The sequence below is a fragment of the Papio anubis genome, chromosome 5, assembly GCF_008728515.1.
Source record: "Papio anubis isolate 15944 chromosome 5, Panubis1.0, whole genome shotgun sequence".
Taxonomy (NCBI): domain Eukaryota; kingdom Metazoa; phylum Chordata; class Mammalia; order Primates; family Cercopithecidae; genus Papio; species Papio anubis.
In genome coordinates, this window is record NC_044980.1 from 150,008,261 (window position 1) to 150,035,588 (window position 27,328).

General features: G+C 42.4%; 1 protein-coding gene across 4 annotated transcripts in view; it reads left to right on the top strand.

Annotated features, from left to right (window-relative positions):
• CYFIP2 (cytoplasmic FMR1 interacting protein 2) overlaps positions 1-27,328 on the top strand; it is a 133,808-nt gene that overhangs the window by 98,773 nt on the left and 7,707 nt on the right. For all 4 annotated transcript variants that reach the window (XM_021939907.2, XM_003900431.4, XM_017960089.3 and 1 more), the window contains exons 27-28: positions 22,061-22,133; positions 22,738-22,832. In XM_021939907.2, the coding sequence (XP_021795599.1) occupies positions 22,061-22,133; positions 22,738-22,832 (168 nt within the window). The remainder of the gene's footprint in view (positions 1-22,060; positions 22,134-22,737; positions 22,833-27,328) is intronic.

Here is a 27,328-nt window from a genome sequence, read left to right on the forward strand (position 1 = left end):
ACAGGACACTCAGTATCAATGACCTTCAGAGCTGAGACAGACCCCCTACAGCATGAATGTTTCAACTCCTTCTATTCATAAGTGAGAAAACAGAGAACCAGAGAGAGGAGGAACTCACCTGAAGTCACACAGCATAGCAGCAGCAGCAGAGGTGGAAGAACTAAAGCACAGGTTTCCAGTATTGATGATCCCAGTCCTTGGGGGCTAGGGGTCGGGGAAGGGTGGGGAACACAGAGCAGGGATTAGGCTCACTGAAGTCCACACTCCCCTTTCTACTTAGACAGCCGGGGAGATCTCCAAGCCTAGACAGTGCTTTCTGAGATTAGAATGAAGCATGAACTTTCTGGAGGTTTTTTTTAGTTTAGGAAGCTAGAATTAAATATTTAAATGACATACCAGTTGTTCTCAATGAAAGAGGACTACTAATTGCCAAAAAAAAAAAAGAAAAGAAAGATGCCTAATGGCCATCGTAGATGAAAGGCTCTATAAACTGTGGAATATCCATTCTCATGGAAAACTGTGAAGCAGGTAAAAAGAATAAGCTGATAAAGTAGCTTTGCACATACCAAGATAAAAAATAGTGGAAGATACAATATTGAGCTTAAAAAAAAGTTTTAAGACACATATGATGCCATAAATGTAAACAAAAAATAAACCCCACAAATAACACTGCATTGAAAAAGATCTAGCAAAAAAGCATACCGAGTAGTTAACAATCATTTTCTCTAGGTATTAGGGAGGAATCCAGGATTAGAGGTCAACAGGGACTTTTTAGCCTTATCTAGAATGTCTTAATGTCTTACAAGGAAAGCATATTCATGTATTATTATTGACCTATCATTTTAAAATAGTATATGCTAGTTTTAGAAAAACTGGGAAATACCAGAAAGTGCAAAGGAACAAGTAAGAAATCTCTTGCCCCCTTTACTTTTCCATATTTTGTCTTTTTCTAATAGATTTTCGGAGGTCTTTCTGATTATAGGTTCCATAATACCTTCTCATTCTGTCGTTTGCCTTTAAAAAAAAAAAAACAGATTAATATATCATTGATAGGTAGAGGGATATAAATTGAATAGTTGATGACTTGGACAAAGGTATTTTCCTCATTAAGTTAGGTGCTTATAAATATTTCTCAAAATTCAGGGTGCAATATTAGTACAGAAACCCAGGTACCTGTGACATTATTTTTCTGGTTTTGGGTTTTTATAGGGTATTCTGGTGGTTTCAATGAAGATATTACAGTCAAATGCATAAATCTTAAGTGTACAGGTTGATGAAGGCACACGTCCACGTAGCCCAGGTCTAGACGCAGAACATTTACAGTATCATAGATGGTTCTTTCATGCCCTCTTCAGTGTTCCGCAAAGAATCATGGTTCTGAGTTCTATTTCCGGAGATAATGTTGCTTGTCCTTGAATTTCATAGAGTTATCTAGTATGTTTGTTCCGCAAGGAATCATGGTTCTGAGTTCTATTTCCGGAGATAATGTTGCTTGTCCTTGAATTTTATATAGAGTTATCTAGTATGTTTTCCCTTTCCTTTCTGACCTCTGTCGTTCAAGATTACATCTGAGATTCATCCATGTTGTAGATCATCCATTTTTTATTACTGAATCAATTACTCTAGTATTCTCACTGCATGAACAGACTAACTGAATCATCCATTTTACTGTGGGTGGACATTTGGGTTGTTTATAGTTTGGTACTATTATGAATAATGATGTCATGAATATTCTTGTACATGTGTTTTGCTGTATGTATGCTCCTGTTTTTATTAGGGAAATACCTATTAGGTTAGCTTCAAAGCAGTTTTGCAAATTGTACCAATTTATACTCCCATGCAGCAGTATATGAGAGTTATAACTTCTCTGCAGCCTCATGAACAATTTGTCCCTCTTTATCATAGCCATTCTGGCGGGGGGGGGGGGGGTCATATTTCATTATGATTTGGATTTCCCTAATGATGCTGATTCTCCTTCCACATGCTACTAACCATTTGGACACCATCTTTTGTGAAGTGCTAGTCAACATTCTTGCCTTTTTAAGTCATCTTTCTTATGGATTTGTGGCCATTATATATTATGGATACATGTATTGCAGGTATATTACTCTGGCTTGTGTCTTGGTGAACAGAAGTTCTTCGGGCTTAAGGTAGTTATTTTTTTCCCTTACGGTTGATACTCTTGTGACTTGTTTAGAAAACCTTTCCTACTCTCACGCATCAAGATAGGCTATCCTCTGAAAGTTTTAGAGGTTAGTCCTTCAAGGCTAAACAGACCTTTAAGTCCATATTATTCACCTAGAATTGATGCTTGTGTTTAATGGGAGGTATAAATCTTTTATTTCCAGATTGTTCTGGCGCTACTTCTTGAAAAGACCTTCCTCCTGCAGTCTGTAGTGGTAGTGCTGTGTCTTTTATCTCGTGTCCATAAATGGTCTGGTCATCGCAGCCTCTTCATATTTGTTGGATCTAATCTGAAACATATAAAAATACTTAAATACTGATTTGTATCAGGTTTTTAAAGGAAATTCTTCCCTGGGAAATCAGAAAGTGGTCATTAGGGAAGTCGCAGTCACTAAGTTTTTGTTCAAATTTTGTGTGGTTTTCTAGACCTCAGGCCATTGTTTGTTATGCCAGCATACACCAGGAGAGGGACCTGTTTGTACGTGTGAGGGAGGGCAGGCCCGAGTCCCTGGGAGGGACAGAGCCTTTTAGTCTGCCTTTTACTGCAAGGCCTCTTGCCTCTGCCTTCATCTCTGTTACTTCTTCTCTCCTTATTTTGTTAGAGTGGACCACAGAAACACTCCAGTCAGTCCTTTGAGAGCATTACTGCCCTCATCAGAGATGAGGCGAGTCTAGACCCAAACTCACAGATCCAAATGCCTATCAGATCTGGAAAAGCCCCCAGAGACCATCCAGGGTCAGTTTCTCAACCTCAGCACCACTGACATTTGGAGCCAGATAATCTTTTAGGGGGTTTCCCTAGGCTTTATAGGATGTCAAACAGCATTTTTGCACTATATTCCAGTCGTACCCTTCATTGTGGCAACCAACAATGTCTCCAGATATTGCCTGATAGTCCTTAGGAGGGCAAAACCTCCCCCTGTTGAAAACCACTCATCTAGTGCAACCTCACATTTTCTAGATAGGAGAACCAAGGCCCCAAGAGGGAGCTGATTTTCTCAGCCTTACAGCTAGTGCAGGAGTCTGGATGAAAACCAGATGCCCCTTGGAGTCCAAAGATCCTTAAGGTTAGCATATTACAGTACAGAGAGATGCCCAGCTGAGCTTTGCCGATTGTTTTTGTTCTTTTCAGTAGTTTCATGCCCACATCTGACCTTCTGTCTCCCACTTCTACCTTTTAATGTCTTTCCTCTAATTGTTTTTATTACACAGTTGAAATAAATTCATTGAAAACTCAGAGAAGCAGAAAGAAAACAAAAACCACTTTGTCACACTAAGATGACCTCTGTTCACTTTTTTTTTTTGAGACGGAGTCTCACTCTGTTGCCCAGGCTGGAGTGCAGTGGCGTGATCTCGGCTCACTGCAACCTCTGCCTCCCAGGGTTCAAGCAATTCTCCTGCCTCAGCCTCCTGAGTAACTGGGGTTACAGGCACCGCCACCACGCCCAGCTAATTTTTGCATTTTTAGTAGAAGAGATGAGGTTTCACCGTGTTGGCCAGGCTGGTCTTGAACTCCTGACCTCAAGTGATCTACCCACCTCAGCCTCCCGAAGTGCTGGGATTACAGGCATGAGCCACCACACCTGGCCGACCTCTGTTCACATTCGAAAGGATATTCTTCCAGATATTTTTGTGTTCTAGCAGATTTTCCCATATAAAATTAGTAGTTATAAAAGCGGTACTCACCAAGGTGAGAAGAGTGACTACCTCTATGAGGTGTGGTGGGTGACAGGGGTGTGGGAGAAGTATCTCTCACTTTTTAGACTTTATTGTTTAGATGTATTGCATTAAATATTACTTTTTTCCTTAAAAGGAAAGACTCATATGTAGCAAATGTATACAATTCAAATGCATGGAAAGTAAAAAAGTAAAAGCCCCATCTCAACCACCCTCTCAGACCGTCACTCCATACGCCCACCTGTGCTTGATCCAGGATGATTTTGCCCGTCACTCTGAGAAAAGACTCCTCCAGCTGCCCAAGAAGCGTATCCTGTCCCTTTGCCCAGGCACCCACAAGTAATGCCTCTGGCCTTTCTGTATCAGTGTTTCTTAGCCCAGACACTGATTATGTTTTATGGTTGAAAATGATCCACGTTTTGTGGAATGGAGGCACTTTGACTCCCAATAATACCCTTCCTTTGTGTGACTTTATGATTTTTAAGTATATTTACATCTTTTCAGACATGGCTTTATCTGAAAAACAAACCTGTTAGTGTGAACATATCAGGACTTGGGAAAAAATGGTCTGAGAGGTAAGAGTCACTGGTTCCACAGACAAGACCAAGAGCCCCCATGGGCCAGGCAGAGTGTGAGACTCCAGGGCATATCCCATCCCTGATGGCACTGTTCACCACCTACCCGCCGGTTTTCAGCATAGAGGGTTAGCCCTCCAAGCCCTCCAGTGGTGGGGTTCAAGCCACCACGCCTGGCCAGACCCAGATACTTTCAGAGCTCCACACTTGACTCTGATGTGCAGCCAGAGTAGAGGATCTCTGATCTAGAAGCATCTTCTTGGACTAGAGCTGCCAGACTTTTGACATGGATGCTTAGTTGTCATAGTTCTTGCCACATCTGCAGATCACTGGTTCTGTTATTTACACAATCCTTTTAATGAAACTTAATTTTAAAAGGAAACCATCACTTGCATTTAAAAGAAAAAATCATCTCTTGCCATCATTAGAAAGCAACCAGAATAATACATTCAACCAAAATACAGCAAAGTCATATAATTCCAGCTGCTGCCTGCCCAGATCTCTGAACACAAGCGCTACTCCCTCTTTGATAAAAACAAGATTAGTAAATATTAGGTGCTAACCTGTGCTGGTTTCAAATGGAAACTGTCTCATTAAGGTTGTCAGAAAGATTGACAGGAAACTAAAAAAGGAAAGAACTTGCTCACTGTGTGGCTCATTATGATTAAATCACATTTCCTTATATGCCCAATTTCCACTTTAGGAAATGCTAACCTTGGAAGACATTGGCATACACTTGAGGGAAGGGAAAGCCCACTTTCTAGACCACAGTTTCTTGGCTATAGATCTTTCCCAGTTGACCAGATATTATTCTGATCCAGAATAATAAGTCTATTATCCCCTTGACAATTCAGGGGACAGGGGAAGGGGTTGGAGATGAAACATAGTAATATACAGCACTATTCAAGCAAGGCATAGATTGACAGGAGAAGATCACATACAATCAGGTAAGATTAAATTACTGATAGATTTAGCGAGGGCTACGAAGAGCTGCTGGAAGTGAGGGACCAGTGGAATAGGAGCAGAGGCACCGTCTCTCGGTTGAGGCTTCCACTGCACCTGGAGTCCCAAATGAGGGCTGGAAGCTGCGACTTGTACATTCTGTGCAAGGGAGAGGGTCATGGTGGAAGTAAGAAGCCTAATTTCTTGCCTGCCTCACAGTCTGTGTATCCTTGGGGCTTAACATCAGTATGCGGGAAACACATTATGTACCTCCATATAAGGGAATGTTTAGAACACTAAGCTCTCTGGTTAGGCCCAGCTCCCCATCCCCCTCCTGCTAGAAAATCCAAGCAGTGATCCCTGTGGGGTTGCCTGGACCTCCCATTTCCAGCTCTTTTCTCCACACAAAAACACAATGCATGAGTGTTATTTGTCTTTTTGTTGCCTCAAAAATCAGAGTTAAAGATTAAGAAAATACTGGTTTGATTATTGTTTTTAGGAAATCAGCTAAAAATGGTAGTTTTTCACTCAACTGTGAACAGAACCCTAAAGGTAGAGTCTAATGCCATTCTGCATAAATCTGACATTCTTAGGATCGTATTGAATCTTTTTAAAATATGTACATGGAATCTTTATGGTAGCCTGTAGCCAAGAGAAATCAAGTCTCCAGTTAGCCTCATAGACTAAGTGAGTTGGGAACACTTAAGGTTTTTGATATTTGATGGAATCCCTCAGTTTTAAAACTGATGTTCATCAGTTGTAAATTAAGTATAATACAAAAAGAAAATTAAGACAGAAAGCAATGCAAAAATAAAACATGAATCCCTTGAATTCTGATGTGACTTCCTTACAGTAAAATATTTTTTGCATCCTGACCCTAAAAACCTTCTTTGCTTTTCCTGTCAGCACAGCAATTTTACAGTAGATAGACCATGGTTCTTAATCACCTACTGATTATTTCTCTTGTAGTTATCATATAGTGGGAATAACAAGCATTCGCATGGCACTTGGTACGTGCAAAGTTACTGAATCCTAACTTTCACTTACTAACTCCTCCCAGAGAGAAACTTCTGCAGAAGCACAAGCTCCTGGCAGTTCTCCAAGGAGGGATCATCGAAGTTCATTGTTTTTGTGTAGCAATTGCATATTATTCACACTTTGGAAAACTCATCGTGGTTAGATCCTGGTTCCAAAAAAAAAGCGTAAAAGAAATATTTTAAGAACAATTGAGGAAATTTTAGTCTTGACTACATTGTATATGATATTAGGAAAATTTTAAATTTAGGGGATCACGATTCTGAGGTTACACAGGAGGGTGTCCTTGTTTTTAGGAGTTGCATGCTTAGGTGTTTAAGGCTGAAGTGATTCAGTGTCTTCCATTTACTCTCAAATGACTCTAAAATAAAGCAAATATGACAAAATGTTCATTGTGACTGTATGTCAAGGGTATAAGGATATTATTCCTTCAAATATTTTATATGTTTAGAATTTTTCCTAATGTGAAGTTGAAGTGGGAGACATAAAACCTCATCAGGGATCAAAAAGTTAAGAAGGAAAGGGGTTAAGGCAGACAAGGTCGTGATGTATGAAGAGGAAAGTCATGAGGGTTTTTGTCTTTTCCAGCTACTCTGCTAGTTGGTAAGATTTATTCTTGGTAACATATATCCCGGAGCTACATCTGGCCTCATTTAAAAAATTTATAGAGGCATTTTCTAGCACCGAAGTCAGCCGTGACTCACAGGCTGACCACCTATTTGATTCACCATCAGGAAATACCAGTTTAAGATCCAAGAAAGGCAAATGAAGCCAGGGAAGCTGGCCAGTCCAAATGAGAGGCCAGTGAGTGGCCCTAAGAGAACACCTCTGGCAGCCACCCTCCTCCCATTGGCCGTAGGGGGAAGGCTTGCCATCTGCTTCAGGAATACTAACACACAAGAATGCCTTCTCCCTATGCTCTGTTTAAGAGAAATGTCTCAAACCCAGCTCCGCTGAGGGTCACCGCCTTTCCATGCTCGAGCCGAGAGAGGGGCATGCCTTAGCATTAACAGCAAAGGGGTCTTCATACAATGATAAATTAGATTGTTACTCTCCAGCTTAAAACTGACAGGTGGATTCTTGTTATTCTTAAAATTCAAACTCCCAACTTTGACCCACAAGGCTCAGAAGATTTCAGCCATGCCTGTTCCACCAACTTATCTATTATTACCACTCTGCCTGGCTGCACAACCCAACCACATGGCATACTTTGGGGGTCAAGTTACCGAGAAAGAAACTGAGGTTCACTGCAGGTCTGCATCAGGGCAAGACTGAATCCCATTGTCCTTGGCTTCTACCTTAAGGCTTGTTGACTTTTACCACCTTGGCCTTGTAAGTCAAGAGCACCAAGAGCACCCCCCTCAGCCCCCAAGAAAGAGCACCTCCACTTTCTATCAGTGTCTGAAATGCTATTAGAGACTCATTCCAGGGGTTTGGAATGTTATCTGATCTTTATTTTTTATTTATTTTGAGACGGAGTCTCACTCTGTCGCCTGGGCTGGGTGCAGTGGCACAATCTTGGCTCACTGCAGCCTCCGCCTCCCGGGTTCAAGTGATTCTCCTGCCTCAGCCTCTTGAGTAGCTGGGATTACAGGTGAGTGCCATCACGCTCAGCTAATTTTTGTATTTATTTAGTAGAGACGGGCCTTCACCACGTTGGCCAGGCTGGTCTCGAACACCTGACCTTATGATCCACCTGCCTCGGCATCCCAAAGTGCTGAGATTACAGGCTTGAGCCACCAGGCCCACCCTGATCTTTAGAAGGCCCCACTAAAATGGGGTTGCTGAGATGTACTGGGAGAAAGAGCATGCTCTGAGAGCTGGTACTTTAGTGAATATTCATTTATCAAGTAATTTTGAGGAGTAGGATGCTCATTTTAAAAAGGATGTAGGATAACTAAAAATAGGCCCAAAAAAATCCAGATAGAAGCTTTGTACTGCACATGGGAAGATGCTAATAGTATATACTAAATGATAAAAATAGAGTACAGAAGAATAGGTATATTCTGTTCTTATTTTAAAATATATGCTGAGAAGGTATGTGCAGAGAAGAACTTGGCAGTTCAAACTCTGGAAAAGGCGATTAGCAGTGACGACTCCTGGGTGGTGGAGTTATACGTTTTTTTCCTCCTTTAAAAAATTTATCTGTATTTTCTAATTTTTTGAAAGTGAACATAAAGATAGCCAATAAAAAGAGGCTAGAGTGGCAATCATTAAAATGTATCTAAAGTTAGTAATTTTCCAGAGGACAGTCTTTGCCTAGGGGCTAAATTAAGTATTTGGTGCACTCCCAGAAGAAAATGACAAATTTCAAGTCAAATCCCACATGTAAGGTAACTAGATTATTAATGATGATAGTCACTGGAAATCAAGAACAGCAGGTTTGTAGTTTGAATGCCACTGCCCCCTTCGAGTTCGCCATGGCTGTCGATCGATCCTGCTGCCCTGAATTGGTGTCAGAATCCTCTCCAAAAGCCACTGCTGCCTCTCCATAGTGGCTGATGTATGAGGTGACCCCAGGGCCATCACTAGGACACATGTTGCCTTCAGGAAATCATAAAAAGGTATCCTTCCTCAAGACATTTCACCTCTTTCTTTTTAAATATATTTTTAAAGAATAACATCTGCTAGAAAGTGATTATAAACAATCTCTGATGTCTGCAGTGTGCTTGGCATTCCCTAGGATGTGATGCCCTTGGATACTATACTCGCTACATAAACGATACCCAGCAGCCTTGGGTAATAAACTCCCCCCCATCCCCCCAAAATAAGCACAAACCCTGACAAGATGGTATCATTGATCTGAGACCCCTGGAAACTGCCCGTTGTTCCAGCATTCCAGGTGCTGGCATTTGTCCTGCTTTGGTATCTGGGCAGCGGCTTTCCTCCCGAAATGCCCACTTCCACCTGGTCAGATGCACAGTCCTGTACAGCAAGGCAATGCAGCAAAGCCCGGGACACTAACTGGATAGGGCTCACCAGTCAGCTGTTCCTTTTTCAAGGCAGCATGGGGAAAGGAGGACTGTGGGTCTCTGTTCCAATTAAATTGTGAACTTAATTCATTTTTATTTCCAGTCTGTGAATTTGCTGATTGCACATTCCAGTCACTTGTAAAAAACATAGTTAGTTCCTGGGGTCTTTGCTGATGCATTGACTGCATTGCAAGCCCAGCCTTTCCCTCCCAGCACCATTATGGTTCTGAAGGAGACTCATTCTAGGGGACAGTCTGCTGCCTAATGATGAGTAACGGAAACTCATGCTGGGGACATTTACTACCCAGAACATTCTAAGTGACCACTTGGAGTTTTAAAATCAGCATTCCCAACTTGAGACTTGTTAAAGGCACCCAGGAACCCTCATGCCTTTGTCCCATCTAGGACTATAAGACTCAGCAAGTAGAACACAGTGAGGTTGATATTAAAGAAGGTGATTGCCTGGTAGGCCGGATGGCCACTTGGAGATGAGAGCAGGCCTTTGGCAGCAAGACAATCCTGAGAGGCCATAGCTCTGGTTTATCACCCATTTCTTCATTTAATAAGAAGTATTACTCTGTTTACTTATGCTCTGCCTGTGTCCAAAGGAAGACACCGTGCCTATCAAAGAACTGGTGTCATTAAGTCTGGAGACTCTTACACAGAATGAGACCAAGGGGAAGGGCAGGGTGAGTTGCATGAGGCTCTCTCAGCCTGACTTCTGGTTGATTTCCATGGTCTCCACTGGAAACCATATATCTTTGAGTTCAGAAATCTTGGGTTCAAGTCTTGCCTCTATGCTGGATAGCTATGAGACTCTGTTATATTCTCTAAGCCTAGCTTGTCCAATCCATGGCCCAAGACGACTTTGAATGCAGCCTGACCCAAACTCATAAATTTTCTTAAAATGTTATGAGATTTTTTTTTTTTTTCTTTTTTTTAGCCCATCAGCCGTCGTTAGTGTATTTTATTTTTATGTGTGGCCCAAGACAATTCTTCTTCCAGTATGGTCCAGGAAAGCCAAAAGATGGGACACTCCTTCTCTAAGCCTTAGTTTCCACACCTGAAAAATGCTGGGACTAAGGAGCTACCTCACAGAGTTCTTAGTGTTAAATGAGGTAATGAATGCAAAGTCTCCAATGCTTAAGAAGCAGGTCCTCAGTTACCAAGAGCCCCCTTTCCTCCTCTTGCCATGAGCAAGGGGACTTGAATCAGCCTTTTCTCTAAGCCCCGTAAGAACTGAAAGCCTGGCTCACTGACTGCCCATAGCACTGTGGCCCACACTCCTCACAAGCCCAAGCCAAGGATGCCCTACTCCTTTCATATCAGCCACCTCATTTTATCCCTGATTTCTGCCTCCTTCTGAATGGGATGGCACCTTTCCTCACAGTTCAAAACCCTGCCCCTCCTCTCAGGCCCATCTCACAGCCATCATTTCCTCATCCTCCCCAAACCGCTGGTCCTTTTCATCAACACACATTTTATCAAATGCCTTTCTCTGCGAGGAACTTGATGGTGTTTCTCTCTTTTCTCAGTGTCCAAAGCCCTTTGTCAGCAGCTTCTCCTATTGAACCCAGTTGATTCTGTTTTATTTCTTAGTCATGGATGTCCCTGGATCCTTGGATCTCTTCTCCACTAGATGGTAAACTTCATTGAAATCTCATTTTTATAGAGAACTCTACCTGTTATAGGGTTTCCCGCAGCATCCAGGCCCCTCCCTGGCCCCATGGAGCGTGTCATCTTCATCTCTGTGCCTTTGGGTTGTCTGCCAGATCACAGAGCAAGCACTCAGTAGATATTTGGTGACCTAAAGAAAGGAATAAAGAGGTAGCAGCACATGCAGAGAAGTGGCATCTTCCCTATTCCTGACTTGAAAGGTGTCTTTTTATCCCTGCATAGGCTGTATGCTAGTAGACATGGAAATGTTCAGAATTTATGTCTTCCCTTGAACTCAAGGAGCACTTTGTGCTTTTTTTCTCTTGGGTCTCATATAGTCAGAGGAACTCAAGTCTCCGGAAGGGTCTTGGTCACCCTGAGAAACACCCACTCATGCAAACCTGGCGCAGTTCCTTTCCCCTGGGGTCAGCCTCCATCCCATGCTGACTTCCAAGTTCAGCTCTACCCCACAGACTCTTCAGGGCCCAGGCCTCACATCCAGTTGCCTTTTAGACATCTTCTTTTCCATGTCCACACACATCAGAAATTTACCTTGCCTGAATCTGACCTTGGCTTCCTCCTGCCTGCAGCCTCACTGTGTCCTCTGACTCCACGAATGGCACCACCATCATACAGGTGCCCTGTGCAGGGGTTCTTTTCCTGCTGTCCTGATGTCCAGTCATCAGGTCTGTGGCCTCTGCTCACTTCCTTCCGTCTCCTTTGCCACTTACTCCTGGCCCTGCTTTCTCCAGCTTGGACTCTTTCAACACCCGCTTTGCTCTCCCCAATCCTTTCTCTCCCTTGCAACCAGAAGGTGAAACTGCAGCTCTGCCATTTCCCTGATGAAAACCATCAGGATAATATCCAGAAATCTAAGTGAGACTTAGAAGATTCTTCCCAAACCGCTCCTGCTCACCCCTCCTTCCTGTCTCATATCACTTTTCTCCAGCACTGAAAGCTTCAGTCTACCTTGGCTGTCAGCCCTGTCTCTTGCTTTGGGGCCTTTGCAGGTACTATTCCCCCTTAGCTGTCCATCACTCACCCCTGGTTCCAAGTTAGCGTCCTTCTTCAGAAATCCTTCCCTATCATCCTCCCCAAAGGTCTGAATTGGTTGCTCCTCTTTGCGTCCCCATAAACCCCAGGCACACCCCAATTGTAGCGCTTATTAGAATTGCCCATTTACTTGCTTTATCATCATCTTGGTAAGCGTTGTGCATCTGGTCTCCCTCACCTACCCCAGCACCTTGCAGAAAGCCTTGTGCTTCTTGTTTGCTATATAAATGGAAGAGTTACTTAATCTCTGGCTTAGGCTCTATTCAAGTCAGAATGAAAGTCTTCAGAATTTGGTACCACCTTGTTGGGTATCTCGATCCTATTATACACGTTCTCTACATTCTTGCTGGCCTCGCATATCAGGCCAACAAGAAAAATACAGAGAACGTGAACGTGCAGGTCCTACACACGGTTGGTCCCTCAAGAAGATTCTCTCTGAATCAATGTTTGCATGAGATGTGGGTCAATGTCCTGGTCCTCTATCAGAAGCTCAGATTTCAGGAGCCTGGGCTAGATTAGACAGCCCAATCTGCAGATGACTTAGTGGACGCCCTGAATGAATAAGAGCTCTGGTAAGTTTTTAAAAAGCAAAGGCACTGTGGGCTGGAGGGGCTTGGAACACTCCTACAAGGTGAAACTTAAATGGGGATTTATGGGATGGATAAAACTGGGTAGAAAATTTTGGGTAGGGATAAGAGGGTCAGGGAAGAAGGAATTTGTGGGTACAAATTGACGTGAGTGGTCTAATTATAGACTTGGAAACATCAGCAGATTTATAAAAAGTAGTCCGTCTGCAAAGAAATTATTTAAACCAATTCAGAGTCGAGGCTACCTCTGGAAGTTGGGAATAAAGGTATCAGTAATTTCCTATTTCTTTGCACAGAAGAACGTAGCTCAGACCCTTGTTCTTCTTCAAACTGCGTATATACCACAGTTTAAGTTTAAAGAATGTTAGTTGCTATAACCAAAAACCCAATAAGTCAACAAATGATATGAGCCTGTCAGATATGAGTGAGGCTGAAGTTTCTTAGATGTTAAGATTTTAAGTGATTTTCTATTTCTATTTTTGGTAACTTTGCAATTTAATGACATGTATATATAATGAAGGGGGAAAGTCAAGCTTCCCAAGACTTTGGCTGCATTGGCTGCCATGGAGAAACAATGTGTGTCGAAGTGGAGTGGCCCTGGATCTAAATGTCAGCCTTACTGCTTATTTAAGCATCTGTGTGGGGACCTAGTTAGGAAAGTTCACCTTACTCCACAGGATGGGGACAGTGAGCCCTATCTCACTGGGCTGTCCAGAAGCATACAGCAGGCGACTGACATAAAGCAGCTTGCTCATTAGTTAGTGCTCAGTAATGTTCATTGCCTCTCCTTCTCTAAAGAGAAAAGTGGTTGTATTTTACAGACTCTTGGTTCTAAAGACTTGGAGACCATTTAATCCAGCCTCTTCATTTTGTTCAAGTTGTTAATTGCACACTATAACTTAATTCCATTAAGTTCTTAATTGTACATTATAACAAATCAAATACTACAGATGAGCTTTTAAAGAAAAACATCCTACTTGGCTCTACTGCACTTCTGCCCACCTGTTTTCCCAATTCCCTGGGCAGCCTGTCCTCATCGCTTCTGTTTCCAGTTCTTCCAGTCACCTCCGTAACACTCATGAGGGTGGCCTATTTCTTAATTAGCAACTTTAGACAATACTGATTCCCTACTTGGAAAGATGAGATTTTATCTCATTTATCTCTCTCCCTCTCAATATTTGATTATATTACTGCTTCTGTTGTTTTCCCTTGTAATCATAGATAATATACTTATACCTCTATTGCTGCTTTTGCTAACATGATTTAGTATCTTGACTCCTTTCCATGAAAAGACAAAAGACTGAGGAAATTACCACCCCTGGTACTCCCACTTCCTGCCTCTTGTCAGCTTCACTTTTACTTCATCACCACTGTATTTTTTATAATACTTATATTTTGTTCTGCATCTGTCATGTCCTTAAGTGTAGCCTAAAACAAAAACTATTTTCATTAAACCTATGCAAATATTTTTTCTTTTTTGTTTTTTTGAGACGGAGTCTCACTTTGTCACCCAGGCTGGAGTACAGTGGCTCAGTCTCGGCTCACTGCAACCTCCACCTCCTAGGTTCAAGCAATTCTCCTGCCTCAGCCTCCCAAGTAGCTAGGACTACAGGTATGTGCCACCATGCCCAGCTAATTTTTATATTTTTAGTACAGACAGGATTTCATCATGTTGGCTGGGCTGGTCTCAAACTCCTAACCTCAGGTGATCCACCCACCTTGGCCTCCCAAAGTGCTAGGATGACAGACATGAGCCACCATGCCTGGCCCCATGCAAATATTTTTCTTTGCTGGATCAAGTGGCATGCTAGGATTTCATTTCCTTTCCCCTCTGATTCCAGCAACAAGACTCCAAAAGCTCTTTACTTTCAAGTTGGGAAAAAGTAGTTGCTTTCAGGGTTCTTTTTTTCAAGTTAATTTTTTAAAGTAATATGGGTTCAATGTAGAAAACTTAGTAAATGCATACAAGTAGGAAAAAAAAAAAGGGAAAGAGTGGGAAAGAAAGTTAAAAACACCTGAAAATCCCACTACATGGACAATTCTTAAAACCACTTCATATAGTTCATAGAGTAATCAGTAAAATTGAAGAGATAATACTCCCTTTGTTATTACAATAAGGAGAAACACATAGGCCCCAAATAAGAGAGATTGTATTCTAAGGCTAAATTTCCTTACATGCTGGGACTTTTCAACTTTAATTCTACATAGTTATTGAGCATTTATTATATATTAGGTACCGTGCTTACTATTGGGAATAAGATGTGGTCAAAGATAGACATTGTCTCTGCTTTCATGGAGGTTAAATTTCAGTGGTGGGGGAGTAGACAATTATGAACTAGTCATGTATGGGAATGTGTAATATAGATTGAGTTAAGATGCTGGAAAGGAAGAGAACTCAGTTCTTTGAGGACATTTAATAAAGGAACCTACATGAGCAGGGAGGCATTGGGGTCAGGGAAGTGTTCCTAAAAGGAACAATGCTTAAATTGCGATCTGAAAGAACAGGAATTTGCTAAGCAAAGAGAGTAAGGGAGAAGAGATGGATTAGACAGCATTCCAGAGACAGTGAAGATTCTGTGATGGGCACACAGACAGCATGTTTGAATAACAAACAGCTCCTATGGCTGAAACAGTCAGAGTGGAGTGGGAAGGAGGGAGCTGAGTGGAGAGAGAACCAAGGCTGGGTGGTCTTCACAGGCCACAGCAAGGAGCCTTTCCAGCAGGGCATGGCTTGATGGGTTCCTAGGTAGAGTGGATGGCCTAGTGTGGATCCTTTAAGATAAGGATCAGACAAGAGGGAGGTCAGCCTTTGCCTGGGCTCCCACAATGGAAGCTTGTTTGTATCCCTTACACAGGCCTTTGTGTGCTCCAAAATGGATGTTTTTATCAGTCACAATGATCTCAGCTTCAATGCCAAACAAACACCTTCCACAAAAGGTGTTGCAGAGTGTGTAGCCACCTCATCATGAAAACAGCCACATAGCTCAAATCCTGGGACCTTCCAGGCAAATGCTTTTCCATCTCTGAAGAAATCGCATCCTTCTGTTTCTCACCTTCATTGATAAATGACATTACGAAGCACACACAGAAGTTTGCCAGCAGGAAGCACCCCCAAAGAACCTCTGGTCCTGCAGTTTCAGTTTGCATTGGGGTGGCAGGGGCGTTGAAGGGGGTAAGTGGAACACTGTCTCCCCAAAAGAAATCTGAAGAAGCTCATCATGTAAAATGAACAAAACAGCAGCATTACTCTTGCAGAGAACCAGAGCTCTCTTCCCCTTCCTCTATCCCCTAAGGCGGCTGCCCACACCACTTTACACATGTTAACAAAACAGAAAGTTGATAGTTCACGCAATGGCCAGCTTCCAGTAACAAGACATTTCTAGGAACAACTGAAATGTTTGGAAAAGTGAAAGATGAGAAAACTTGGCAGTGGGGCTATGTATACCAGTCCTCTGGAACAACTTCAATAGCTCCTTGGTACACTTAAAATTCACACTTAGCCCCATGCCTACGAGGCCCCACCTGATCTGGTCTCTCCCTACCTTTAGGACCTCCTGCCGTATGTACTGTGAGTCTCTTCAACACTACACCCTAACTCGTTCCCTGCCCCACGGCCTTTGTACTGGACCACCCTTACCTCATATTTACATGGCTAGATCCCTTGCTTCATTCCATTCTCTAATCAAATGTCACCAACTCATTCCATTCTCTATTCAAATGTCACCAACTCAAACATCTCTCAAAAGAAAAAAAAAAAGGTTTTGTTTTTGTTTTTGTTTTTGTTTTGAGAGAGAGTCTAGCTCTGTGGCCCAGGTTGGAGTGCAGTGGTGCAATCTCAGCTCACTGCAACTTCCACCTCCCAGGTTCAAGCAATTCTACCTCAGCCTCCCAAGGAGCTGGGATTATAGGCATGCACCACCAAGCTCGGCTAATTTTTTGTATTTTAGTAAAGACGGGGTTTCACCATGTCGGCCCCAGGGTGGTCTCCAACTCCTGAGCTCAGGCATTCATCCCACCTCAGCCTCCCAAAGTGCTTACAGGCATGAGCCACCACACTCGGCCAAAAAGATCCTTTCTAACTACCTTGTAGTAGTCCCTTCCCAAACCTGTCACTGTCTAGCATATTACCCTGAAATTTTCTGATTTGTTTACTTGTTTTTATCTGTCTCTGTCAACTAGAACATAAATTCTGTGAGGGCAAAGATCTAGTCTAACTTGTTCAGCATCATATCTGCAAAGCCTGCAACAGTGCCTGGTGCTCAATAAATATTTGTTGGATGAATGAATGGATGTAATAGTAGCATTCTCATACTTGGAGGGCTGTCATGTAGACAAATTTATTTACTCATGTAAGAAACATTTATAGAGTAACAAATGTTTAGACATTTAATAAATTATCGAGAAACTAATATATGTAGGGCACTGGAGATGAGAGGCAGAAATAGAGATGCCATCCCTACCCTTATGGAGCTCTTAGTGTTGTGGTGGTTGGTGTGGAGAAACGTGCAAAGAATCATACATGAGAATCAGCAGGACAAAGACTAATTGGTCTTCATAGGAGAAAGAGAGAAGATGCACCCCAGGGTTTAGGCCTGGGCAGATGAGTTGATTGTGCCATTCTGTGAGCAAGGAACACCAGGTGATAAGGGGGAGAAGGTGGTCAGCTTTAGAAACATTGAGCTGTGGAATATTCAAGTGGGAACATCCAGCAAGGAGTTGGATATCCAGGTCCAGAGCTTTGGAGAAAAGTCTGGATGACAACACAGGTTTGATTAATAGTGGACAGTGAATGGTGTTTCAAGTCATGGGAGTAGATGAGATAAACCGAGACAATAGAATAAGAAAAAAAAACAACATTTAAGGGACGATCAGAGATAAAATCTGCAAAGATTTTAAAAAGGAGAAGCCAAAATGGTGGAAACAAAGGCATACCTCGTCATAGGAGCGGAGGAGGACAGTACCTAATACTTTAGAGACACCACATAGGATGAAGACTGAAAGGTATGCACTGAACTTGGTGACAGTGCAGTCCTTGGTAATCTCTGCTAGAGACATTGTCATGGCATGGTATGACTGGACATGATATTTCTGTTTGCTGAGGAAGGACCTGAAGACTAGGAAATGGAGAGAGATGTAGAAAACTCTTACAAAGTGCTTGACCCTGAGGGGAAGAATAGAGATAAAAGAGCTAATGATACTAGCTTGAAAAATACATTCAGTGATACTCTAAAAAACAGAACAAGGATCTAGAGTGGAAACTACTGGGAAGCGGCCTTGGCTCAATACCCAACTAAACTTTCTAACCGTTAGAGTTGTTCAAAAGTGGATTGGGCTGCCTCCAGAAGAAATGAACTCTTGATTGCTGGAGTTATGGAAGTTCTATTAGCCTGAATGTTCTATTAGCAAAGAATAAAGGTATCAAAAATCAGTAATCTAGGCCTCCACTTTAAGAAACTAGAGCAATGGCCAGGTGCAGTGGCACATGCCTATAATCCCAGCACTTTGGGAGGTCAAGACAGGAGGATTGCTTGAGCCCAGGAGTTTGAGACCAGTCTAGGCAACACAGTGAGACTCCCCATCCCTATTCTTTATTTCAATTATTTAAAAAATAAAAAAGATACTAGAGAAATAAGAGCAAACTAAACTTAATGCAGGCAGAAGAAAAGATATGAATTAGTAAGGAACAGAAACCAGTAACATTGAGGCTGGGTGCGGTGGCTCATGCCTGTAATCCCAGCACTTTTGAGAGGCAAAGCCAGGCAGACAGTTTGAGCCCAGGAGTTCAAGACCAGCCTGGGCAACATGGTGAGACCCCCATCTCCACAAAAGATATAAAACTTAGCTGGGTGTGGTGGTGTGTACCTATAGTCCCAGCTACTTGGGAGACTGAGGTGTAAGGATCAACTGAGTCCTGGGAGGCTGAGGTTGCAGTGAGTCATGTTCATGTCACTGCACTCCAGCCTGGGCAACAGAATGAGACCTTGTCTCAAAACAAAAAAAAAGAAAAAAGAAACCAGTAACGTTGAAACTAAAAACTGGTTTTATGAGGAGAAAAAAATCATTAACACATGATTTTTTCATGTGTTCATGATAAACCTCTAGCCAAGAAAAAAAGAGAAGACACAAATGACCAGGAATGAAAGAGGGACATTACTACAGAACCCACAAAAATTAAAAGGACAATAAAAATGTTCTAAAGACAAATATGTACTATACCCATAAATTAAACTTAAATGAAAGGAGCTAATTCCTTAAGAGACACAAACTGCCAAAACTCACTTAAGAAAAATTGATAAGTTGAATGGTATGTATCTATTAAAGAAATATCATTCCTACTTATAAAAAAAACTTCCAACAAAGAAAACTCCCAACCCTGTCTCTACAAAAAAATTAGCCAGGTTGGTGGCACATACCTGTAGTCCCAGCTATTCAGGAGGCTGAGATGGGAGGATCACCTGAACCCAGAAGGTCAAGGCTAGTGAGCCATGATTACACTGTTGCATTCCAGCCTGGGTGAGGGAGCAAGACCCTATCTAAAAAAAAAAAAAAAAAAAAGAAACAAAAGCAAAACACCCACACCAGACGCTGATGGTTTCACTTGTGAATTCCATCAAACATTTGAAGAGGAAATAGTACCAATTCTACATGATCTCCTCTGTAACCACCCAGCGGGTTCACCTTGCCCACTGCCCAGAGAGCCCATTTACCTGGACAGGGGAATTGCAATGGACAAAGAGTAATGCATGCAAAGCCGGCTGTGCAGGAGACTGGAGTTTCATTATTTTCATTATTACTCAAATTAGTCTCCTCGAGCATTCAGGAATCAGTTTTTAAAGATAATTTGACAGGTAGGAGCTTAGGAAGTGTGGAGTGCTGATTGGTCAGGTTGGAGATGGAATCACAGAGGGTCGAAGTGAGTTTCTCTTGCTGTTTTCTATTCCTGGGTGAGATGGCAGAACTCATTGAGCCAGATTACCAGTCTGGATGGTGTCAGCTGATCCACTAGAGTGCAAGGTCTGCAAAATATCTCAAGCACTGATCTTAGGTTTTATAATAGTGATTGTTATCCCTAGGGGCTATTGGGGAGGTTCAGACTCCAGAGGCTGCATGACCCCTAAACTGTAATTTCTAATCTTGTAGCTAATTTGTTAGTCCTGCAAAGGCAGACTGGTCCTCAGGCAAGAAGGGGGTCTTTTCAGGATAGGGCTATGATCAATTTTGTTTCAGAGACCAACCATGAACTGAATTCCTTCCCCAAGTTAGTTTGGCCTATGCCAGGAATGAACAAGAACAGCTTCAAGGTTAGAAGCAAAATGAGGTTCGTTAGGTCTGATTTCTTTTACTGTCATAATTTCCCCTGTTATAATTTTGGAAAGGTGGTTTTATCTCCAAAAATTACAAAAGGGGAACTCTTCCCCATCTTCTGAGGTCAACATTACCCTAATACCAAAACCTAAGGCATTTGAAAATAAAACTACAAATCAGTATCCCTCATGAATACAGAGCAAAAATCCTCAACAAAATGTTAGCAAATAAAATCGAGCAATACATCAAAAGGACAATATATCATAATCGAGTGTGTTTATTTCAGGTATGCAAGGCTGATTCATCATTCAAAAATCATCCAGTGTAATTCACCATGTGAATATGAAAGATTAGCCTGAATGGTCAATAAGCAAAGTTTTCAGGTTATATAATGAATCAAAGAATCTGAGCTTAGACATAGCAATGAACACTTTGGGAGACCAAGACGGGCGGATCACAACGTCAGGAGCTCGAGACCATCCTGGCTAACACGGTGAAACCCCGTCTCTACTAAAAAAATACAAAAAATTAGCCAGGCGTGGTGGTGGGTGCCTGTAGTCCCAGCTACTCGGAGGCTGAGGCAGGAGAATGGCGTGAACCCGGGAGGCGGAGCTTGCAGTGAGCCGAGATTGCGCCACTGCACTCCAGCCTGGGCGACAGAGCGAGACTCCGTCTCAAAAAAAAAAAAAAAAAAGACATAGCAATGAAAACCAAGCTGTGAGCTTTACTAGAAAGGAGAGAAACAAACACCTCACTTAAAAAAGGAGGAAAGGGCCGGGCACGGTGGCTCACACCTGTAATCCCAGCACTTGGGGAGGCCAAGGCAGGCAGATCACCTGAGGTCAGGAGTTTGAGACCAGCCTGGCCAACATGGCAAAATCCCGTCTCTACTAAAAATACAAAAATTAGCCAGGCATGAAGGCGAGCACCTGTAGTTCCAGCTACTCAGGAGGCTGAGGCAGGAGTAATCGCTTGAATCCAAGAGGCAGAGGCTGCAGTGAGCCAAGTCTGGGCAACAGAATGAGACTCTGTTTCACCGAAAAAAAAAAAAAAAAAGTTGAGGGGGAAGTTTCTCCTCTGGATAAGAAACAGAATAACAGATCAGGCTCCTGTGAAGGGCCTGCAGAGTGTTCTTCCTTTGGTAGCCTCATTTCAAGGACTGGTCTGCAGTTAAACAGGAGTTGGGGTTCCCCTCTTGAACAGCTAGCCTTTCAGAGTCCTGGATTGGTGGTGTTCCATCCATGCCTGGGGTAGAGGAAGGCAAGGACACCTGCAATCTTGATTTTCTCAGATGCTTAGAATCCCAGAGTGTCAAGAGTTTGAAATGGAGCCTGGATCCTACCTAATCCAAGTGCCCAGAGTTGAAGAGAAAGCAGACCCCGGTAGAGGATGGCTTCTCCAGACTCCTTCCCTCCCCTTTGTTCTGAAATCCAGGGATTGTGAGCTTGTCCCAGGACAGTAAGCCCATGAGACCCTATCTCCCATCTTGCCCTAACCAAGCTTCCCCTCCAACCATTGTATGTTTGCTTTTAAGTTTATCTTTACACATAAGAAGTCGCCATCAAAACCAATCTGGCCTGGGTTCTCATCCCTCTTTTCTTGCTAGTTGATGTCTGGTGTGCAAAAAACCAATCAGACATAGGCATCCTAGATTTGTAGACTGAAGACTGACCTAGCCACCTGCCTTGAGCCTACAGACCTCACAACCAAACAGACACAGACTAAGCCCCATCATCTGTTTGATTCTGTGTAATCCATCCTAATTCAACAAATTCCTTATAAGATTATAGTAAAAATGTATTGAGCTCTCATTATGTACCTGTGACTATGCCACAAGGTTATGCATTTTCTCATTTGATCCTCACAACCCATTAAAATAGGTACTGTTCTCATCCTCATTTTGCAGATAGATACAGACTTAGAGAGGCTAAGTAACTTGCCCAAGGTCACAGTGAGAAGAGCCAGGATTTGAACCCAGGCCTAGCTAACTCCAGTGCTGAGGTTTTTAGGAATGAAAAATCTTCCTTGTTTAAAATGAACATTGCTTTCTCTTTCTTTTCCCCCCTCTCTGCAGTCTCAGGAGGAGGTCTGCGATTTGCTCCATGCCGCACCCTTCCAAAACATCTTGCCTAGAGTCTACATCAAAGGTAAGAAACCACTACAGCAGCTGAATAGCTGACCAGCGTTTGAACCTTATTTTCACTTCCTAATCCCAGTCAACTCAGATCTAGTCAGCAGGGGAGAAGGTTAAAGCTTTGGACACCTATTGAATAACCACAGAATCACGAATTGGAAGATGAACCCAGCCACCTGCATTGAGCCTACTGACCACATGACCGACCAGACAGACTCTGAAGCCTGTTATCTTTGATTCTGTCATTCATTCTAATTCTTCAACAAATTCCTTATAAGATTATAGAAATGACACTCCAGGCCCTGTCCCTTGTTCCTTCTAAAATATCTCTAGTTTAGTGGTATCTAGGCTTGGAATTTAAATATATGTATATTAATATATTAAACCACTCAATTAGAGATATTCTAGAAGGCAGACGATTCCATTGTTGGACAAATCATAGAACATTTTTCCTTGAAAACGCTACTCGCACTTTCCAGAACGAAGGAGAGCGGTGCCACACACTCCATCCCATTTTTGGAATGCAGATACATCATCAGGTCCTTTGAGAGTTTTTCCTTCCCCAGTTGCCCCATGTGCCCTGAGTCTCATTTTCTGCTCTGTGACTCCTTTTGCAGAGGGGGAGCGCCTGGAGGTGCGGATGAAACGTCTGGAAGCCAAGTATGCCCCACTCCACCTGGTCCCTCTGATCGAGCGGCTGGGGACCCCTCAGGTACCAATCTTATATGATGAATGGGCTCTGATCACTGACAGGAACTTGAAGGCATTCGACCAAACCCCCTCATTGTACAGGTCAGAAAACTGAGGCTCAGAGAAGGGAAGAGAATGTCCAATACCCCAAAACTGGTTAATATTGATAGCAACAACAGGTCTGGAATGAGATTTGCTGACTCTCGGGCCTGAGTGTTTCTTCAGTACCCTGTATCGTATATCCTGCCAACAAGTCGTCTGCTTATTTAAACAAGTATCTACTGTGTCCCTGCTAGATATTAAGAATCTGTTACTTTGTCTCCAAAAGTTAAAACTCCACATACTCTGTGAGCCAGCAGTTCACTTCTGGATATTTTTGCTAAAGGAACACTAGATGCTTATGTAACATTGTTTGTTAAAGCAAAAACTAGAAACAACCCAAACATCTAATAGTAAAGCATTGATTAAATAAAATGCTAAGTTATTGCATATTACGTATGTACTTAATACATAATGAAAAGGCAAAATTAGATCTTGATGCATCAGTGTGGATAGATCATAAGCACAGTCGATTGGATGAAGCAAGTTGCACTACAGTTCACGCAGGATGATGCGTTTTTTTAAATGCACACAACAAAACCATATAAAACTCTTCTGAAAATGTCTGGAATGATGTCTACCTAGTTTATCATGGTGGCAACCTCTGAAGAGAGATGAGATAGAGTGGGAGAGAAAGAAGACTTCAGCCTTTTCTGTAGTGTTCTAATAAAGGTGAATGAGCTTATATGTTATTCTGTACTTGTTAAAAACCAGTACTAGTCACGATGAACATCAAGATGAGTAAGACAAGACCCCTGCCTTCAGAGAATTCAGATTATGCAGGGAGCAGGAAGAAAGAGACATGGGGGGAAAGCGGAGAAACAAAAGGCATGTGCTGTCACCTTTCAAGTTGATTTAAGCAAGCTTCACGTTTTATGGGCGCAGGCAGGGGAAGAATTCAGGAAGAAGAGAAACAGGGTATTCTAGTGAGACAAGCCAATGCCAACTGTTTAAGAGATTTAGGATTGAAAGTTGCTGTTGAACTTGCATTCCGGCGGTCCTCTCTGGTGTTCTCACCAAGGGCAGAAGGACTCAAATCCTCAGCAGAGGGCAGAAGGTGGCCTCTCTTCTGGCAAAACATGGTAAGTATTTTTGGAGCGCGATGCAGAGCCTCATCTGCACAAATGTCACACTGAGGAAGCCACCCCAGCCCAGCCCCCGCATGCCACCAACCTCCTTCTGAAAATGGTGATTAAAAGCTAATGGTGGGGCCGGGCGCAGTGGCTCACACCTGTAATCCCAGCACTTTGGAAGGCCAAAGCAGGCGGATCACCTCAGGTCAGGAGTTCGAGACCAGCCTGGCCAACATGGTGAAACCCCAACTCTATCAAAAACACAAAAATTAGCTGGGCACGGTTGCAGGCACTTGTAATCCCAGCTACTTGGGAGGCTGAGGCAGGAGAATCACTTGAACCTGGGAGGCAGAGGTTGCAGTTAGCTGAGATTGTGCCACTGCACTCCAGCCTGGGCAACAGAGCAAGACTCCATCTCAAAAAAAAAAAAAAAAAAAAAGCAGCTAATGGTGGTTGGGTTCTTTAACTCACCACAGAGAGAACTCAGATACTGTAGAGCACACACATTTTCTTTTTTGGCCTGCAGAGGCTAAACAGAGGAGATCCTCTCCAGTGATTTCCTTTTAGGGAGAAAACCCAGTGAGTGACACGTGAATGTGTCTGCTCCCCACTGCTGCTGTCATCCTGCAGGCATCCCGCCTCTCACTCCGAAGTCTGGCATGTGTTTCCACTTAGAGGACTGTGAATTCCTTCCCTGTTCTGGTGAACACCATTTCCTTGGGACTGATAGAAATCTCAGTCTGTCAAATGCTGAGTGTTTAACAAACAAAAGCCTAGACATTCTGTGGGACAGGAAGTGCTAGTTTTCTAAGTCCCCCATTCCTCAAGAAATAGTCCAAAACTTAGTCATTCCATGAACCAAAGAAAAGTTAACAAAATATTAACTTCCGAGATGGTTTGGGCACAGGGTACTCGTAAGATATCTAGGAGGTGACAGAGGAAGTCTGCAACCTATTTAAAGCCGGGAAGCTTCAGCAGTATTGCATTCTTTGCATTTGTTTGAGACAAATTGAAGTGGCCTGGTTTGTTGCCCTACACTATCATGGAAGAAAAACTTGGAGCCGGGGGAGGTTAAAAGACAGGGATCCTTGTCCCAACTCCACCCCTAAATTACCTAGTGCAAGCCATTTTTCTCAATCTTTATTTTACCATCTATGTAATGAGATCATAGCTGCTTTACCTGCCTTTCTTGATTGTTATGATGAGCAAATAATAGAAGCATAAGAATTCAAAAAACATCGAGTTTTTTGAGAAGGAATATTGTTATATATTCTCAAAGTTATAGAGAAGGAATATTGAGATTATTTCGGCACAGCTTCACAAATGTTTTCTCTATCCCCTTGTTAAACTCACATAAGGGCAGATAGAGAAAAACTCCCCACTGAGGGGAATAGAAAAGAAATGGATAAAAGCCATGTTAAACACTCCCCTCCCTACATAACACCAAACTGCAAATTGAGGGTGTTCGCAGGAAGTGATCTATAAAGCACGTTTTCAAAGCAAAGAGAAAATGACAGACATACCAAAAGACAAGACATGAAAGAAAGTTCACAACATAAAAAAATACAATGTTCACACACACAGAAAAGTATCTGGCCTTACCAGTAATCAATGAAATGCACATTCAAAGAATGAGGTAAAATTTTTCATCTCAAGTTGACAAAGACTATTTCTGAATGGATTATTATTGTTATATTATTATTATTATTATTATGACAGGGTCTTTGCCTGTCACCCAAGCTGGAGTGCAGTGGCGCAATCATAGCTCACTGCAGCCTCAGCCTCCCAGGCTCAAGCAATCTTCCTGCCTCAGCCTCCTGAGAAGCTGGGATGACAGGCACACAACACCATATCTGGATATTTTTTTTATTTTTAGAGAGATGAGGTGTCACTATGTTGCCCAGTCTGGGATACAGGAATATTCATGAGGGTACAAGGAACAGGCTTCACACAGGTGAATGCACACGGATCAACTTTCCTTAAGAATAGTTTGCCACTGTATAGCAGATGCCTTTTAAAATATTTATACTCATTGACCCTTCAGTTAGTAAATATTCATCCTAACAAAATGCTCATTCACAGCTCACAGGATGTTATGTATAAGGATGGTGGGCTGGGCATGGTGGCTCACACCTGGAATCCCAGCACTTTGGGAGGCCAGGGTGGGTGGATCACCTGAGGTCAGGAGTTTGAGACCAGTCTGGTCAACATAGTAAAACTCCATCTCTACTAAAAATACAAAAATTAGCCAGGCATGGTGGCCCATGCCTGTGATCCCAGATACTCAGGAGGCTGAGGCAGGAGAATCACTTGAACCCAGGAGGTGGAGGTTGCAGTGAGCCCAGATGGCGCCACTGCACTCTGGCCTGGGCAGCCTAGTGAGACTCTGTCTCAAATATTAAAAAAAAAAAAAAAAAAAGGATGGTGTCTTTAGCATTGTTCATAATTTTGAGTTTGTTAATAATTTAGGATAACCTAAGTATATAAGACTAAATGAATTATATCAATGGCCATTAAATGTAGCCATTCCTTCAAAATATTGAAGGAAATGAGTTAAAGTTACTGATATATTAAGAAAAAAACAAAATAGTAATATGACTCAAATTGTTAACTATACATGTATACATTGACATACCTAAACAAATCATACATATTTTAAGAATGCTTATCTCTGGGTAATGAGGTTTATGAAATATTTTTATTTCCTTAGAACTTTTTCTTTTTTTTCCTAACCACTAGGCCATCAGGAAAGGACAAACACATTTCAAAGGAAAGGGAGAAAGCTCCTGTGGCAGTCAAGGCCCTTTTCATTGGCTGTAGTGGGTGGGGGCACCAGAGTTCAAAGTCTGTCCGCAGATTTATAACCTCAGTGGCCAATTTTTCTATTCCCCCTTCCAGGACTGTCTGACCCTGAGGACTGATTCAAATTAACCAAATGCACAGTCGATTAATTAGTAAACCAGAACTCTGTATGCATTAATTGGCAAAAGAATATGCATGGCTTGAGAACAAATTGGGGTCTTTTATTTACTGAGCATCTCTCCTGTACTAGACTCTCTTTCTGAAATGGGGAGCCCTTTCTGGGGCCAAATAGAACAGAGTAAGAACAAATAAAGAGAATACAAACAGACTCAAACACAGGCTCAGGATTTTTTTTTTTTTTTTTTTTTTTTTTTTTAAACACGAGATATTTCTAGCTAACTGTGGCAATCTCAGCGACTCTCCCTCGGCTCCCAAGCTGTTCCTGCCAATGAAATCAAGATGAGTCACCGGGAATCAGGGTTCCCTCTCGTTCGTGTTTAAAACACACATTGGCAAACTGCTTCTCCAATTCATCTTTTTCCTA